Source organism: Semicossyphus pulcher, unplaced genomic scaffold, assembly GCF_022749685.1.
Source record: "Semicossyphus pulcher isolate SPU_LCO1_2020_fin unplaced genomic scaffold, fSemPul1.0.p SCAF_18, whole genome shotgun sequence".
NCBI lineage: Eukaryota > Metazoa > Chordata > Actinopteri > Labriformes > Labridae > Semicossyphus > Semicossyphus pulcher.
This window is the reverse complement of record NW_027211691.1, coordinates 10,382,362-10,401,217: the sequence shown is the minus strand read 5'-3', so window position 1 is coordinate 10,401,217 and position 18,856 is coordinate 10,382,362. Positions and strand designations below refer to the sequence as shown.

The 18,856-nt window shown below is 44.3% G+C and overlaps 1 protein-coding gene across 2 annotated transcripts in view; it reads right to left on the bottom strand.

Moving 5' to 3' along the window:
• sema5a (sema domain, seven thrombospondin repeats (type 1 and type 1-like), transmembrane domain (TM) and short cytoplasmic domain, (semaphorin) 5A) overlaps positions 1-18,856 on the bottom strand; it is a 145,899-nt gene that overhangs the window by 84,319 nt on the left and 42,724 nt on the right. For both annotated transcript variants that reach the window (XR_011308562.1, XM_069667533.1), the window contains exons 3-4: positions 10,840-10,939; positions 6,557-6,602 (exon numbers count right to left, since the gene is read on the bottom strand). Coding sequence is in view for 1 of the 2 variants with exons in the window: in XM_069667533.1 (XP_069523634.1) it covers positions 6,557-6,602; positions 10,840-10,939 (146 nt within the window). In the remaining variant the exon portion in view is untranslated. The remainder of the gene's footprint in view (positions 1-6,556; positions 6,603-10,839; positions 10,940-18,856) is intronic.

The following is an 18,856-nucleotide window of genomic DNA, read 5'->3' as shown; positions in this document are numbered from 1 at the left end:
TCTTCTCACCAATCCACCTAATCCAGAACAGATCGGCTGCAGAAGTGTTACTTGTCAAAAGAGCTGTCAATCATCCTTTTTGCAGCATCAAATAACTTATTAAAACTAAACATGTAACGAAAATGAACAGTTAGACGTAAATCAGCATGATAAGAACTAACTATAATGACAGAAACCATGTTTGAGAAACATTTATTTGACGTGTATTTTGATTTTATAGTTTGAATCATGTCCCATCTGTTAACATGGAGGAGGCGGGCTTTATGACCTATACTGTAGTCAGTCAGCAGGGGGCGATAGATGTTTTGGCTTCACTTTTTAAAGGGCCAGTTTGCTCATTTTTAACCTCAGTCCAATCATGCTATTATGGGGAGCTAATGCCATTATGATTATAAAATAAAATGCAGTTTCGCTCTGTGTCTTTGGAGGATGCTATCCGCTTCTCCAATGGGCCCGGGAAAACCTCCGCCAGACTACGTAAAACGCTTCATCTGGCGGAGGCCAGGGAGCTCGCTAAACTACACTTCCTCAATCTAGGACGCCCGCCTCCGATGTCATGTCTCGTTCAAAATCATCAGGTTTGAAATGTAGACTGCAGACCTGAAGATTTTTTAGATGATCCACCGGTATATTCCCGTCGTATTTCAGATTCTGTACCGCTCTGAGCCATTGCCTTCAGCGAAAACGGAAGTATTTCACGCCTCAATCGCTGGGCTGTTCCTTTCAGAGGGAGGGGCGCAATGCACTCTGGGTGTTGTAGGAATGTAGAATGGGTGAAACCACAAGCTGTTTGTACAACTTTCTCCACAGCTTTTATGGCCGTTGTGTTTTGGGTTCATAGCGTGTCCTTAGCTTCCCTGAGAGTTTATTTTTGAGTCCGCTGCTCGGCCGCGGTGGTTTAGTTTCCCCTTATCTCGGCCTTATTTAGTGAAAGGAGCTTGTTGTTTTGTAGCTTTGTGGGCTTCCCACACCTGGTGTTAATCAGGGGCAATCAGACACACACACCTGACCCTGCACTGAGATGATTCCCTCACCAAACTCAATGAGTGGCCAGCCTGAGTGCCCCTCACCACTTTGTATCGTCATAATTTGATCTATTCGGCCCAATTCATTTCAGCAAATCTATAATATATTCTAGCCTGTCAATTTATTTTGCACAATTTATGTGTGCGAGGAGCCAACAGAAAGTCAGTTTATGTATAGCATGAGCAACTTTCAAAGGGATTAACAGGGTGCCATCTTGAAAAGTGTTATCCAATCTTGTTGACATCCTTGGCAAACTGTGATGGATGTTTACTACTTACAGTTTGGCTCAAGTGTTTGTTTCAAACCTGAATGGTTGTCTGATTCACCCAGCTCCTTGCCATGCCTGCAATTTCTTGGGCAATCCCATCGCCCCCCCAGATCCCAGCTTGTTAAGTAGAGCCTTTTCATTACCAAAACACACTTGCCAAAGCTACAAATTTAGCACCAAGTTGTTACAAACCAGAATAATCCTTTCAGCAAGATTAAGTGTGATTAAGATGCAGAAATTCTGGGAGAAGCATGGGGAATTTGGCACAGTTGGCAGCAGTCATTTGTTGCTTCAGGGAAGCTGAAGAATCCAAAAGAAACGATGTGTTCGGTGTGTCCGCCCTCCGTACTGTCCCCTGTAATGGGTGCAATCCTCAGAGATGAACCATTGTGCCTCTTGTCAGCCCCTCACACAGGGGGCTATTGTCACCCTGAGGTGGGTGCAAGAGAGATACCAAGGGAGCGAGTAGGCAGGGAGGGAGTTAGAAAAGGACAGGGGAAAAAAGGGACAAACAGACGGAATAAACAACAAAGAGAGTCCAACTAAGGAGTCAGCCAGAACAAGGGAGACAGTGTGGGCAGAGCGAAGTAGTCAGAGAGACGGAGGAGGGGAGCGAGGAGCTGAATTCCAAAACAGCACTGTTTCCAGACATGATATTGAATATATTTTGCATAAAGAGGGTCCAGAGAACACACTCGGCGCTGACAGCTGTCTGGCTTTATAAAACGCTTGGCCGTGTGTCTCATTACGAGGGGACGGTGGGTTCAGAGTGAGAGCCGGACAAATCCTGCTGGGGAGAATCTAATCTGTCTTATGAATAGCTGATTTTACCTTTTGATGTGCTGGCACTGTATTTACTATTCAGTATGATGTCTGCTGATGTAAGCTGCAGATAGATTTACACATGAAATTAGTTTTGATGTCATGTCTGAGCGAGGGTGTAGGTGTGAGTCACTACGCATATCATCAGAACACCGTAAAGAAGGGGAGTAGAGGCCCCCTGCTGCGTCTCTTATTACTTAAACTCACAGCCCTCTGCTTTAAACATGGCGTCAGACTCCATTATATATCGCTAAACTTGCTGGTATCCTGTATCTGAAATTCCATTCATGCTTTTTATTCTATGCATTTAAATGGCCCAGTTAGCAGGCTCCAGTAATTGAATTAGCAATGCTTCCAGAGCTACCGAGGACGCGTTCTGTTAGCTACTGATTAGCAGGGCTAATTGTCTGTCTGACGAAGTGTAATTGCAAGAGACAGGCCCGTGAAATACAACACGCGTGACTGCGGGGAGCCTTTTGTTTCTGTGCGGCGTCCTCGTCCTTCTTAATGACACAACAATAAGAGGGGAAGTGGAGAAAAATGGAGGCACAATATACATCTAAACGCCGCGCGGCGTCTGTTGCCAAGGGGAGCTGTTATGGATAGCGAGGAGGGAGAGGCTGGAGTGCCCATCTACTATTTTTCCTCCTCCGTCCGCGCTGTATTGAATGGCGAACAAAGCCGGTGATTCTCCTCATTCGTGTGCTTATTGACTAATGCTGTGGCACAGTGTTTCTGTTGGAGCTCAGCCTCTGTGTCTGAATCCTGTTTCGATTTCGAGAAATCAAGCTAATATTGGATCTTTTAAAAGGTGGTGTTTTTTTCTCTCCTATTTCTTTTTGTGTTGGCGCCTTTGCTTATAATATTGTGAAACCAACAAGCCCTAACTGCGCCTGCAAATTAGACACTCATGCTCTCAGCACCAGCCCTTTATCAGACCAGGTGTGCAAGGGGTAAAGATGGAGACAAAAATGGGCTATTGGGGCATTCAACGACGTCAAAGGACATTATTTGGGGAGCTCACGAGCAGCACAAGCCTGAGTGGTACATGGAGCTGATTTGGCCATTCATCAGGCCGGGCAACACAATGGGAAATTGAACACAATGCAAATGAAGACGAGCCAATTCATCAGTGTTTGTCTGCTCTCCGCAGTGGGCCATGGAGGGTGGATAATGGCTATGCCAGCGTTGATTCGCCTGCCCGAGGTTGGCAGCGAGCTGAATGAGGGACAGAGGAGGGCAGGGGGGGACAATACCGAACAGATGTGTGATACAAATCAGGATTCACCTGTAGATGGAGGAAGGATAGCTTGAGTTATGCCTGACCCACACTAAAAGATCAAATCTTAACAGATGTGTAAAATGTTAGAGACCCCACACATGATGATATAATCATACATTTAACAGTTTTGCTCTTATAGTGTGTGGAGAGCAACGATTACGCCAAAACAGCACACCACACACTAACGGATTCCATTGCTTGCTTCCCCGTTGGCTATTGTTTCGTTCTACACGATCGGGGTCCCCCCAACAGAACAGGATAACGAATCGTAAATATTGAACATGTTTACGATTTGAAACCCTCAAACCACAGGAACATCTGGCAAGAATAATCTTCAGAACCATCTAAAAGTCAGGACTTTGCGATTGTCTGAAGGGCGGAATCGGGGCTCAAAATCGTCCCGACTTGTCTTGTAGTGTGTCCCCAGCTTCAGTCGAACCCTTTTTCTTCTGTCTGACTCAGCTGCACAAGCTTGAAAGTGGAGCAAAAGGAGGCGCGTCAACCTTTTTTGTTCTTGACAGTATTTCGTTCCAGATCAGTGAAGATGAGGGTAGAGGTTGATGGGGAGAGGAAGGCCTCTTCAAGCTGTTGAGACGCTGCAGGGAAAAAAAACTTTGATTGGACTTAATATCTGGTGCTCAAAGCTGTAGGGAGGGCTGACTCATGTTCAGAGCTCGACTCTCTTTGCCTTTTATGTAGATTTTCGACTTCTACTCTTCATGTATGCTGATGATGCCCTCCTTTTTTGTAGAAAGACTTCATCAGACAAATATCTCTATAAAGTGGTGAACAACTGCAGCTCCCCAGACTTATTGAAGGCCAAATCAGGGGGGTGGCCTCAAACGCACAAGTTCTCTGACGGCTTATCAACTCTTTTAACAAAGGTCCTCTCTCTCTTTTTTTTTCTTTCTCCAACTTCAGATGTTCTTGGCTTTCCCCCCCTACTTTTTATTACCTCCAAGCTAGGAGGGCATTTACTGAGGAGATTACGGTTGCTTGGGCTCAGGCTCAATCGATCTCTGAGTCTCAACTCGATATGTGCAATCGCGCAGGTTGGACCGGCAGTGTTCTGCTACCACCCTCAGTGTCACTGCTCTCTAAACCCTCTGTAATGCATCGGTGAGGCGAGTATTCAGGGTTCATTTTCCAGCTTGAAAACAACTCTTCATACTGCAACCAAGGGCAGGGAAAAAGTGTGTGGGATTCATGTTGCCTTCATGAGCTGGAGGACCTTGTTTTCATTAATGTTTCATGCATGTACATGCGAGATAAGATCAGACTGCCATCGATCATATGGTAATTCTATCCACCTCTTTAGAGTATCATAAGCTGTTTGTATTACACCGACTCTAAGCCTTGCGCTCTGTCAAGCCCCACACAGGCTTTGCTTAGCGCTGCCAGCCATGCAAGAACAAATCACTGCCATTGGGCATTATCTGACAGGGCTGATGCATGGGGAAGGGGGTGAAATCACAAAGACATGCGTAGGTGTAGCTTTTAGCTCGCTTTGCTTCTGCGGAAGAGGGGGGGGGGGGGGAACCCTCATGCAACTCTTTTGAACAGCAGTGCAACCGAAAGAAAACTTTCCTTTCTCGCTCTGGCACCGTTTCCTCATGTAAATCCATCTGATCAATCGGCAATGCATGTAATGTGAGCGGAGAAACGGCGCCAGAAGGGAAATTCATTCAAGTCTTTCACAGCCAACAACAATAAGGATGACAAATATATGTAAACCCAGCCACGGAGGGAAGCAAATTAATCTCCTGTTTCATGCCGGGATGAAAAAGAAGCAGTGGAAAGAAAAGGATGTAAGAGGATGAATGCTAGATTAGCATCCGTGCTCCTTTAACTCCAGCAGTTGAACTTCCCCTTGACTCTACAGCCCGCGTCCAGTCAAATGCAAAGCAGGGGGGACTAGTGCACAGGTCATCTTAAATTGCTGCCAGGCCAAGGAGGGGATTACCAGGACCTATTCTTTGAGGGAGGAGATGTCTTAAAGATGAGGGGTTGATTGGGTCGCTGGAATCCCCTCGCTGATTCTGCAGCACCAGCCGAGCGGAGGGAGAAATAAAGGAGGAGGGATGATTGGGCGCACGGACGGCTCAGAGCATCTTTAAAAAGCATCTGCGTCCCAGCGAGCGGCCACAAAAGGCCGGCGCCGCATGAGTCCTCGTCTCTCTCCGTGGGGGGTTTCTCTGCTTTCTTCCCACTGTCTGCATGCCGTCTCATTCCTCCCTGATTCCTTTTTTCTTTTTTTTTTGCCCTTCCGATCCAACAAAATCAGTCTGCTGCTTATTTCATCTGACTGTCTTTCTTAAGGAGGATTTCTAACAACACCACTCCCTCCAGTCTTTTCCCATCCTGCCGTTCTCGCCTCCTCCTCTCCCTCCTCATCCTCTCCCCTGGTTTTCCGCGGTGTAAATGGCAAACATCAAGAGTTGTCCAACCATCAAAGAAGCCTCGCTGCTACCACCTAGAAATAACACCCGTCGCGTGTCAATGTTTGTACGGCAACTCGGTGGGTTGCAAAATGCTTGGCACCACAGGGGGGTTCAGTGGGCTCATAAAAGTCTAAGAAAACGAGAGAATGCAGATGGAAATTAGAGTGACAACGTGTGGGAGAAAGGGGATGAAAGACAGACTGGAAAAGAAGGATAATTGCCACCTTGAGCATACATCTATTTATGCATGGTTTCGTGCAAATTTTACAACATGTCATCACCGGCAGGAGGCAAAATCTAACCCTGCAGTTAGCATTCTTTAATTTCTGTTTAGCATTTCAGATAATTTCACTGCCTCTGTTTTGACGCTGCTGCCATGCAAAGAGCAGGAGAGTTTACCCAACATGGTGAAGTCATATTATAGAAGCTGCACGAGGGGGACTTTATACGAGTGTGTATCAAGCAACACGCACTGTCGACCAAGCCCAATGTCACTCCGCCAGATGGGAAGTTGTTGTGACATGTGAGATGCTAAGCCATTTTACTATAACAGGTTTAAGTTGTGGAAACTGGCAGCTATAGCGCAGTGTTTGTTGGAGGCAGGTACCGCTCTGGATGCCTGTGCCAGAGTAGTTGGAGCAGGCCGGGTAAACACATTCACCCAGAAAACGGAGGGAGAATGAGAGAGAGACAGAGCGTGAGAGAATTAGCACTCACCTGGATCAGTGTCAGGTCTTCCAGATTGAGCCTGAAGAGGTGATTCCTGTAAAAAGAGGGAAGTTTATGAGTTAATGGGAGGCATTCCCCCCCCCCCGTCCCAAAAAAGGAAAAAGAGATGAGAGGATGTTCAGCCTCTTTGCTCAGAGGCCAAAGCTCTGAACAGTTTTTATCTGTGTTCTCTCTCTTTCCCTCTAGTTCTTTCATCTTCGCTCCACTACCCATGGTGCCACCAGTACAAAGGGATTTCAAACTCCAAAAAGGGAGCAAACAGAGTGAAAGTGCTTAAATGGCAAGTTTGGGGTACGTTTCAGAGGATGTTGACAAACTTAAAAGAGGACTCCACAGATTGCACCTCCGTAAGAGCTAAATGTAGCTTCAACAGGGTGAAAAGTGCAGAACCAAAAAAATCATACATTGCTCTTCCTTTTAAAAGAAACTGGTGCCTACATTACCCATAATACACCTCACTGACAACTGTTCAGTTGGAGACACTGGTGTGTCATGCTTATAGCAAATAATGTGGCTTCAAAACAATAGCCTCAACCAGAGTAGGAAGTAGGCTATTTCTCTTACATGCACCCCAAGACACTTTGATATAGGGCTGCACAACTAATCGAATATTAATCCCGATCACGATTTTGGCTTCCCATGATTAAATAATTAACTGATGTTTAAAATGCGTGCTGCACCCGTAGAAAACTCTGCTGCGTATAAAATAAAGCGTCTCCTAAACTAACAGCCACTCCTCCACGGGACGATAGAGAGGTTCTGGCTTCACTTTTGGGAGGAGTAAACGACAGAGGCCGGCGTTCCGGTTAAACAAGTGACCATGTTAACTGGTGACTTTAAGCCAAGTGCATCTGTGGTTGTCGTAGTTACAGCAGCTGTTGAAAACGGGAAGAGAAGACGTAGCTGTCCTCAAGCCTTAATGCCTCTCTGTTCTTTTTCATTATCATCACTGAATATACTTTTCTGTTACATCTTTGAATTGTGTTTGTGCTCACATGCCATGTTGGCTACTAACGCTGCTTGTTGTTGCGCTAAAACAGGAAGAGAGCAAGTCACTCATTAAACCAAAACACCGGTCCCCCTGAAACGGCTCGTCATTGGTTGTTTGGGGGTATTTCGAGTTTAGGGCGAGCGATGCTGTACAGCACGACACCCTATCCACCCAACTCCCAAAGACGCACTGAAATTACCGTCGCAATTTGCATTTTATTTTGCCTCTACAGATGAGGCACCAAGTCCAGGTAAAAACCCCAGCTAAGTCTTAGTTTGATGCTAAATTTGTGCATGAGCCAGAATGCAGCTCAAAATGGAGCTGATGGCGTTGCTGTGTTTATTTAAATATGAGAGTTTAAATATGGCCATAATCATGCAGATGATATGTGAAACCAGTGCAGTCCCCATTGAAACTGCTGCATCTGAAGCGTCTGCAGTTATCTCCACTTAGAAGTGAAGGCATGTTTTCATCGATGGAACAGTTTATATAGTCAAGGCACTCATAGGGACAGAATTCTGTGTATGATTGAATTCAACCACCACAACAAAAGGATGAACCTCTGCGGGTCAACCCGTAATTACAACAAAAGAACTCAATAAAGCGTTTCTGAAAGGTTACCTTTATAGTCCTATCTCCTGCTTTTTTAGTGTAGTGTGTAACAGGGAGCGAGACAGAGTGACAGAGAAAATTAAAGAATGAAAGAAAATCAAAGCCTGGCGGTGAAAGCTCACTCTTATAAGGGCCTATTCTGTCTTGCCTGAAGCTTTTAAATTTAATGGTACAAACAGAAATGTCTCACTGGCATTTCCAGATTGTCAGGAAACTTTAGTGTATAATGAATTCTATCTTGAGGTGATTATTTTGCATACTGACTTCTGATGTCTCAGGCTGTCTAGTAAAGCCATTATACACAATAACAATGAAACCCAACAATTAGGACTAAAATAATTCTGTATTGGTGAAAATATAAGACGAGTTTTTTTTGTCCCCTTGAAATACAGCTGAAAAAGTGGTCTTTTATTCGGGGACTAGAATTTTAAAGGCCAATAGACTGTACGTTCACAACAGTGGACGGTGCCACTAATCCATAAAGTGAGTGTACCCACTCACAACTACAGCCCTCCGCACCTTGGTTAAAGGGCCAGTTCACCGATTTTCGACCTCAGTCCTATCATGCTATCATGGGGAGCTAACGCTATTATGGTAGAAAAAATGCAATTTGGCTTTGTGCTTTTGGAGGACGCTATCCGCTTCACCAATGGGCCCTGGAAAACCTACTTCCTCAATCTAGGACGCCCGCCTCTGACGTCATGTCTCGTTCAAAATCGTCATGTTTGAAATGTAGACTGCAGATCCGAAGATTTACCGACGATCCACCGGTATGTTCTCGACGTATTTCGGTATTTCTGTGTTTCACCAAAGCGTCTCTTGCTGGGCTGTTTCTTTCAGAGGGAGTGCTGCAATGCATGCTGGGTGTTGTAAGAATGTACGATGGGTGAAACCACAAGCTGTTTGTACAACTTTCTCCACAGCTATGGCGCCAATTTCAAATATTATTGCTTCTATTGATTACAGAGAACACCAGCTTTGACTGACAGTGGCTTTTTCCAGGGGATTGCTCCTTTAAAGCTCCTGAGAGTCCCCCCAGGACAGAGCTTGCCAGCAACGGGCCGCCGTACTGCCGCGCCTTAAAAATGCTAACAGTCTTAGCTTCCAAGAGATTAACAGGAGAGCGTGTTTGAAAAATGGAACGAAGGTATGCCCGTTACCAGAGCTGTCATCCAGCTGTTTCAAGACTGCTCTGTAAATAGACTTCACTCGATGGTTATGATGATTTATTGAAATTCTGAGAGGCATTTTATTTAATTTAAATGTTAAAGTTACTCAAAACGTGATTTTATTAAAAAGGAAAATCCATATTTTGGAGTTTTTGCTCAATAAGGCCAATCCTGATTCAAGAACGCTGTCGGCCCATGCAGCTACAAGACAATTATCTCCAACATTTGTTACGTTTTTTGCAACCTCACAGCAAAAAAACCTCTGCAGACAATCACCTTGAAGACTTGTACTGCTCGCTTAAAAACTATTATGCAGGCCCAGATTTGCAGAAGCTCTAACAATAACCCATAATGTGTTTTTCTTTCACAACAGAAATCAATTTTAAAGAGCAAGCATTGTTTTCTTTTTTATATAAAAAGTAGACAACTCATTTCAGAGTGAAAATCTTCAGGCATCTTAACACACACGCACACTATTGCACACACACACACACACACACACTTACAGACACTTTTGCAGAGATCTATCAATCTCCCAAAGAGTGGCAATCAGCCAGGTCTCCGCGCAGCCTCAGCCCCCTGTTTTACTGTATTGATATTTGCATCGATCCCCCTTTCCTTCCATTATCACTCATACTTCTAACGCAGCCCGCAGCCATCCATTCAGCCACATCGCCTTTCACAGCCGGGCACTCGACAACCTAACAGAGAACTAAATCTCATATTTGATTTTTTGAGTGCTCCAAATACCATGTGTTGATGAGGCTGGCTGAGCTGCAGCTTAAAATAAAAAAAATGTCAGCAGAAAAAAAAGGCTGTTATTTCTTCTATGATAAGAAATTCTGTGTTAATTCACTCCCCTCTACTACCTTTTGCTCTTTATCCGTCCACAAATACACACTTTCCCTGATTAGCCTTTTCCATCTTAGTTCCCGGGGTGCATTAGTAAATTCCCTGGGCTCACTTTGTTTGTGTTTGTTTTGCTGCTCTCCTTCCTGCTGGCTCCTCTGTTATCTCCTGTTCGCGTTGTAGTGAGTGTTTCATTGTATTGACAAGTAAGCCATTAAGTGGAGTGCAGAGCGCATTTCATCTGGAATCAGCCGGAGACTCGCACAGCGTGAATTTATAAACCCCGTTACACACACACACAAACAGATTTTAAAAACACGTTTTATCACGTGTGTTCTTTAAAAATAGCAGAGACTACATTTAAATCAGGATTGTTTAGCATAAAATGTGCGCTGTCCCTTTAAATTCAGTGTCCCTTTAACACAAAAACTTGGCTGTGCTTGACAAAGACAGTGGACTTGGAAACAAACAAAGCCATTTTTCTCTTGCGTTTGAAGACATCTATAGAGAAAGTGATCATTACTCATGCAATGCACCAACACACACTGAAATAGTGGAATGAAGGACGAGACAATAAAAGCACAGGCAACAAAAGAGAGCGACAGGAGGGAAGGCGGAGAGAGAGAGGGAGAGAAACAAACTCTGATTACCTGGCACCGACGATCAGTTCGTTCTGGCCGGGGTCAAAGGTCAGCTGTGAGTAATCCACCGTGCCCTCCGCCTTGAACCTGAACATCCACGGCTCCATCTCTGCACAAAGACACCACAGGACATAACAAATGGTGAGCCAATCAGAGCGGAGGGTCTATGACTGCAGACGACAGCTGTGCTGACGGATGAGCTGCGTTCAGAGGGCTGCTGTAACTTCTCTGAAGACGCTCGGAGAGAGGAGAGAGAGGGGTCTGTAGAGGACACGTTTATAATATAATAAGTCTATATAAGTCTAGTAAATAAGTCCAAGAATGCATATATAAGGGAAAAATAAGGTTACAAAGCTGCAGACGTATTTCAGGCTATTACTGAGATACAGGCCTCTTCTATAGCGCAGTAATGTCGCATATTGGCAGGTGTTTCCACACGTCAGTAAAGCTTGCATTAGCTGACTATAGAGGTATAGGGCTGATTATAAATAATGAGTTGCGTGGGATGTCTGTGTATCTTCTGCGTGCAGTGCGTCAATGCAATCGTGTTCTTTGAACACAGCTTAACATTAAGTTATTTCAGTAACCATTAGAAACAGTAGCTAGGAAATAGCTCCTGGGTTTAATTTTTTTGAGGTTGTAGAACATCTGTACAGTGTTTATTTAAGGGTGTTTTCACATCAGGCACGATTGCTTCGTACCGTACCCAAGTACGGCTACCCGCCCTCTGCTCTCCCCCGCAGGTCAGCTTTCACATTAATAATTTCGCTCCCGAGTAAACTTGCGGTAGGACTCCGAAGCAGAAGGTGGCAGAGAAGATAATCAACTACGGAACATTGTTTATGTTGTCTTTTCAGTGTAGAAAAGCATGTGAATCACATGATCCAAAGCCCATACAATGGAGCCGACCTTCTCACTATGCCTATTATTAATCTCCCTATAAACGACCCTCTCACCTACATTCCTGCAGTATCAGCCATGGCCGTGCAGTTCAGAGGATGAGATCGGCTTTGGAAATGTTCTAAAAAGCAGTCCACTTCCGCGTTCAGGTATGGTAGCTTTTCACACCTGATGCGCACTGTACCCGAGTACACAAGTCATACTCGAGACCACCTTTTCAAGTGGACCCGGGCACGGATCAATGAACCAAAGCAACGGTCGGTTAACTCTGTAGCCTTCTTAAAATCAACTAACTGAGCCTATATTACTCATATTAAAATGAGCTAACTGAGCTGCTTTTACTCTCATTAAATGGAAACATTTCCTCTGATGGTGAAGTAAAACAGGTTGAAGGGGACCACTGGAATCAATCAGGAACCTGATTAAGGTTTTCTTTCTCGTCACTGTCAGTCTGTTGACATTTTCTTTTCCATTCACCGTCTTTAAACCCCACCGTATCCCATACTGTGTTCCGTTTGATGATTACTTCATGTGCCGTCTTCTTACAGTTTTAGCATCTTTGAACCTTTACTGATTTCTCTCCGCTCTTTTCTTTTTCCCTCTGTAAACAGATTGATGTCAAATTTACAGGACTTTTCAGTGGATTAATAAGATTACAGTTAGTCCTCCAGATTGTGTGAATAGAGCCGCATCCCTAGCAACGGTCTGTTCTTCAGAACAACAGTCTGTTATCGAGAAATAACAGACCTCAGAATGCTGTGATTAACCAATCAGAATCAAGTATTTAACACATCCGTGTTATAAGATGTTTTAATGCAGGACTTTTCCTTGTAAGTGATTTCCATTTTGGTATAAGTACTTTTACTGAGGTATACGATCCAAACACAACTTGACAGTGGGGTTTAATATCATCTTGAATTTTTTGTTGATTTTGGGCAACAAGCTGTTGACTCATCACAGTGTTTGTTTCTAAAGTGATTCTTTTAACCAAACCCATTTCATTTCCTTCTGCGTGACACACTGTTAAAGATCATTATACCTCTGTGCTATGAAGGAAGCAGGGGAGCATTGCCCATTGTTGTTGTCGATGACTGAGGTTGTTTTATTTTGAAATCACAATTACTACTTAAATTGCCAGGAGAGTTCAGTCCCGCCAGGAAAGAAATAAAGTGTCTTACTGAAGAAAATGAAGCGATTAACTAAAGAAGACAAATGTTTGGAGCTGTCGTTGGCTGATGAGACCACTCAATCATTCTTCACGGATCAATCTGGCTTCTTGCGGCTCACTGGGAAGTCTTTTGATTTCTGTTAACCGTCACTACTGTTGACTGACGGCTTTCATGTAAATGTATACTGTGGATGAACCGTGAAGAGCAATGACTTTTTATGGAGCTCGACCTCGTTGAGCGTGGCATAAAGAGAGTCCAGACTGAGCGAGAGATATCCCAGACAGACACTGACATCTTATCCACAACATGCCTGTTCTCGTGGCGCCCAACCCATTAACCCCTGACCAATCGAATCACAGGCCCCCGGCGGTTGCTGAGCGATGAGGACGGCATGTCTACCGTCTGGTTACCCGATAGGTTCAGTCGAGGGTGGTCAATCTGTCACTATGGTGACGTGTTCTCTCCATTGCTCTTTACATGCTCGATCTGGAGTCATAATAAGTTATAGTGTACACACACAGGTCGGGTTACACTTCCAAAAAGCGTCGTCATAAATGAGACATAGAGAGAAATGTTTATCTTTGAGGAAAGTGTCAGAACTCCAGCAAGGCTAACTTCGCAGCAGTGTTTCCTACAGTGATTCGAAGTCCTTCATCACTACATTTGTGAGCTATTTCCGGACTAAAAAAAAATTCAAAGGTTTTATTTATTTTTTAATTTACCAAGGAGCTTTCCATCAGGGCCGGAACAGAAGGAGAGGACAGCTTGAATATCCTCCTCAAAAACACATTATCTGCTTCTTCAGGCGCACCTGTCAGACAGCGTTTCAAAAAAAAAAAAATGAAAGCACGCTCTCCCTTCACTGCATCAAAAGCGAGCTCTTTTTGAGTTTCGGTGACAAACGTGGGATTTCTGATGGTTTCAAAACGAGGACAAACAGAGCAGGGGGGAAAAAAACGGGAGCTTCCAAGGAACATCTGCCTCCGCCAGCTCACGTAAAGGGACCGAACTGTGGCTCTCATCACAACAATCTGCTGCAAGACAGAGCCACTGTATGCAAAGACGTTTCCTCTTGTTGTCTTTCAAGTCTCCAGCGACGACGACAAGAGGGCTGAAAGAGGAAAGAAAAGCATCCCGCGTCTGCTTTCACAGCGCTAATACATTTTCATTAGCCGCGCTGAAATAAATATCAGCGAGATCATGACCAGCTTCACCCCAAAGAATTAATTCTGCTTAATGGCTGCTGCTCTGCCAATACAGCAGGGAGACACAAAGTTTGGATGTGTCAATCCTTTGGCTCCACTGGGCTTGTTTTTCACGCCATCGAGAGGATCCCCGGCATACCAATGTAGCTGTGACACCCCCCCGGGGGGAAGACGGCGCTTGACGAACCCCGGCTTCTCCCCATAAATCTCCCTGACTCACCAGGGGAGGCTCGCTAACGGGGTGATGGAGAGTGTGTGGGAGCGCACGCACGTGTGTGTGTGTGTGTGTGTGTGTGTGTGTGTGTGTGTGTGTGTGTGTGTGTGTGAGGCAGAACAAGAGAAGAGAGGATATTTGTTGGAGTGTGCAAAAGGGGCAAAAGGTTTTAATTGAACACTACAGCGCTCAAAGGATTTATGGCCTTTTGTGACGAGGCCAAGGACCATTCATAAACATTCATAACCAGCGTGGATTGGCCCTCCCAAGGCTGTGGAGCGATCGACAAAGTCAGGGGGGTTTTGCAGATTACAGTAAAGGAAGCAAACTGTGGCACACTTGGAGAGGTTTTTACAACACTCTAGGATATGTGTTAGGCTCACTATGGAGACTAATCAAACCGATTTGAACTCTGATCTAGGTTGTGATATTTATTTGTTTTGGGATGGGTTGTAATAGCTAATTTTAACACCACCCGGGGAGATTTTTACGATCCCATAAACTCGACCTTATCGTTAAGCCAGCAGAAAAGGAAACGGCTAATAAACAACCCCCGATCCCCAATCTCGCTGCCTTGATTTCAAGCCTGCTCCGCGTGTTACATGGGTTCACATCGGCTGCACTTTAAATGCACGCGATAATGTAATCGCATCACAGCCGCGCTTGTGCGGCAGCTGCATGAATCAGGGGATTGGCTGCCGATGAGAGGAAGGCGTAATCACACACACGGAGACAGAAGAGTCACCACACACACACACGAATTGGGATGAAAATTCAGAGAGCAGCCAGGGCTCTAAGCCAACATGTAAAACACACACTTACACACACACCCTCCCCTTTTCCTCGGTCCCATCTTATCCCCTTAACCCCTGTCTCCCTCCTCCTCGAAATAGAACAGCCCTTCACTCACACCCCGCTTTGTTATTCCTCGCTCTGACACGGAGCGGTTGACACAAAGACAAAGTGACAGGATGTATAAATATTTACACCCAACATCAGAGGCCACGCCAGTCTTCCGTCTGCCAGAGCTCAAAGTTTTGAGCGCTCTACGGCGCTGCCAGGCCGGCGACAACAGCAACATGTGGAAGCCATTCTGAAACATGAATGGTTTTTCTGCGAGGAGCCCAAATAGAGTGTGGCAGCAGGCGCTCACACAAATGAAGAGCCAAGTCGCTCTAAATGCAGCCCTGTGGTACCGGGCAGCAGAAGAATGGCAAGTATTTGGTCAAGTCGATGAGAGGAAACCATTTGGCGGAGCGGTGGAAAGAACAAACACCTGCTCAGAAATTCAAGGTCGGTTCTGCGCTCAAAGGTTTCTTCCTATTCTGTTATTTTGAGCCAGAAAAACAAGTATTTTACGGCTTAAAATCCTACAACTCATATTACCCAGGCTGCGCTGCGGCCTTCGGGCAGCCGGTGATTCATGCAAAACAAACCACTGCGAAAGCCTCAAGTAAGTGTGCAATAAATTATTTAAATCTAATATGTATTTAGAAGCAAGAGTCGCTCGCTTCTTGGGTTGCAGGAGAAGAGCCAAGACGGCCAAATCTCTTCGGTGCACTTGTCAAAGAGAAATGCGCAGGACGATGATGTGTAGGACTTTTATTGCAGCGGGTAAATGAAAGACATACTAATCCAAAAATACGCAGGCCTGTCTTCATGCCATCAGTCAGCCATTAAAATTAAACATGACTAGAACATAGCCGACCTTGGACGTGAATAGAGCGGAGTTTTGGAAGACCTCAGAGGAGCTTTAAAATCAACAGAATCACCCCCAAATGACCAATTAAAGAGATCTGCTTCGAGTAGTAGCCTGTCGCATTTATGAATGCTATTTGGACATTTCTTCTCCCCACCCACCCGCCTTTCTCTAACGATGTGTTAGCCGTTCAGGGATGATAAAAGCCGAGCTCAGTCTGTGGCTGTAAAACCAGTCTGCCGCTTCCACTCCTCAGAGACGTGGCCCTCAGCTTGGCCTGTGAAGGCATTGTTTACACCACAGTTTATAACCTTTAAAAGCCTTCAAGCCTACACCCAGGAACACTTGTTAAATACAACACTTTATTAATACAGTATATCTCAAGGGCTTAGAGCTACAACAACACTGCAAAAGCTCGGGTAGAAGATTTCGTCACCAAAATATTTCCTTTACAAGGATTTGGATTAAGTCTTTCAATACGCCTCCTAAAATAGGTTTATAACTGACACACATTTACATTGGACCTCTGCTGAAGCTATATTCAGATGTGTTTCTGTGAAAGTATAGCGAGCATACCTTTTTGGGTAAACATTTTGAATATAGCTGCTGAAACGTACGGTGTACTTTCTTTCTCAAACCCTCCATTTCTCAAACCGCCACACAAAAGCAGAAAGTGGTCTTTAGACTATAGCGTCCTCGCGCCACAGTAGCAGTTCTGTCAGCCAAGTGTTGTGCCAAGTCAGAAAACCACCATCCCCAGTGGGGTCAGGACCATGTGAGGCACACCCATCCACGGTCAGGCCACAATCACACAGGGAAAAAAGAAACGCTGTCAGTGAAACACAGTGAGACAAACCCTGACCTTGGCTTCTCATGATGGGTCACAACCTCTCTTTAAGCTTGCTATTGTTTAACTCCTTTTGTACCATGCAGACAAGCTGAGACTGCAGGTCCAGTGACTTACTGAAGGAACCCTTTTTACATTTTTGTATTTTACTACTTCCCTTTCCCCTCTTACTGTCACACCCATAAAAACTCTGTTGCCATCCTTACATTTTAGAAGCTTGTACCAGATCATTCTTTGAAGTATTTGCTCAATTTATTAACTTAAAGCTCCTGTGAGGAGTTTTTTTTCTGGTTATGAAACAGACTGAAATTAATTCTGATTACTGTATATGGCCAACAAAAGCAAAGGAGACCATCAGCAACAAGACTGATTATTTCTATACAGTTATTTCTAATGCCTGAAACTGCTGGCGGGGGGATCAGCAAAGAGATAAGAGGTACGGCTTGTCCACAAGGGGCGCCAAAAATCAAGACAAACCTAAAATTCCTCACAGGAGCTTTAAGTTAAGAACAACATTTTTGACTACTTAGCTCGCTAGTTTTGTAGTTAAGTAACTTACAAATTACTTAAGTAGTAAAGTAACTTTTCCTTTTAAAGGAAGAGTTTGCTTTTTTGCCTGTAAATTGAGAAGAAACATATTCCATTAGCTGCTGGTTAGCTTAGATTAGCATAAAAACTGTTAACATGGGGAGACAGCTAGGAAAACGGCTAGTTTGTCTTGGCTAATCAGTAAAATAAAGGATTCATAAAAGATGAGGGTTTAATGTCTGAATAAGAGATCTTTTTTAAGGCCGTGGTAAGTAGATTCAGTTACCGTAAAATTCAGAATATAAGTCGCACCGGGAAAAAAAGGTTTGCTGTAGCTATTTATTCATAAAAATTTGTTTTTAGATTTAAATATATTTTCATTTGAAACACATTCAAAACACACAAATTATAGCCTACCATCTGTTTTTGCCATGTTGAGTTTGCAATCCTGCTAGCTACTGATGCGGTAGTTGAGCTAAGCCTAGGGTAACGTTGATGGTTACTGGCGACCAGGACGGCGCATGTCCATGACGAAGCTTTAGCTAGATTGTAACACAATAAAACACCTATCTGTATTTTATACTTGTATATTGGTTGCACCGGTATCTAGGACACCGCCCACTTTTTTGACGAAAAGTGCGTCTTTTAGTTTTACGGTACTTTTAGCCATGCTAGCTGTTTCCTCGATTTGCCAGTCTTTATGCTAAGTTAAGCTAACAAGCTGCTCTATGTAGCTTCATATTTAGTGTCCAGAAATGTAAATGGTATTGGTATTATCATGTGTGTTTAAAGTGTTTTTAGAAAAATGTCACACTATTTATTTGCGCAATTGTACATTTAGGCCCCACTGTACCAACAAGAGTCCAATCTGTAACCGTAGCTCTGTGTATGTAAACAGGATCAGGTTGGCGTGAGTAGAGCCTGAGTGCGGTCGTGATCCACAGGGGGTATGTTGAATGTGTTTGTAGTCCTCCCAGCTCTTCTGAAGCCAGAGGCCATGGCAGCCTCGCTCTGCACATTCTCAACACTCAGGGATTACACTACATTACATGGAGCACAATGACTTGCAAAAGAGTATGATAATAGGTTTTACGAGAGGTTTCTCTTCCGTCACACTTCTTTGTGCGTGTACATTTGCCTGCGTAAGTGTATATGTGTCAGAATGTGGGTTTATTGCAAAAAAAAACAAGGGCTGTAATTTGACAGTCTCTGAAAGAGCTCTGTATACTGTACAAGTAGGAACAATGAGATGTGTTTGAGATGCTCAAAGACTATCATCAAGCCATGAAAGGGTAGTTATTAAAAAACTGAGCAAAATAGGACTGTGAAGGCAAAGATTAATGGATGTCTGCTTGAGATCATGGGAATTAGCAGCTGCACTGCGAAGGTGCTGAGTCTCAAAGAATCTGAAAATAAGACTCGGATGTGGGTAAACAAAGCACAATGATTAAACTTGTGTTCGGA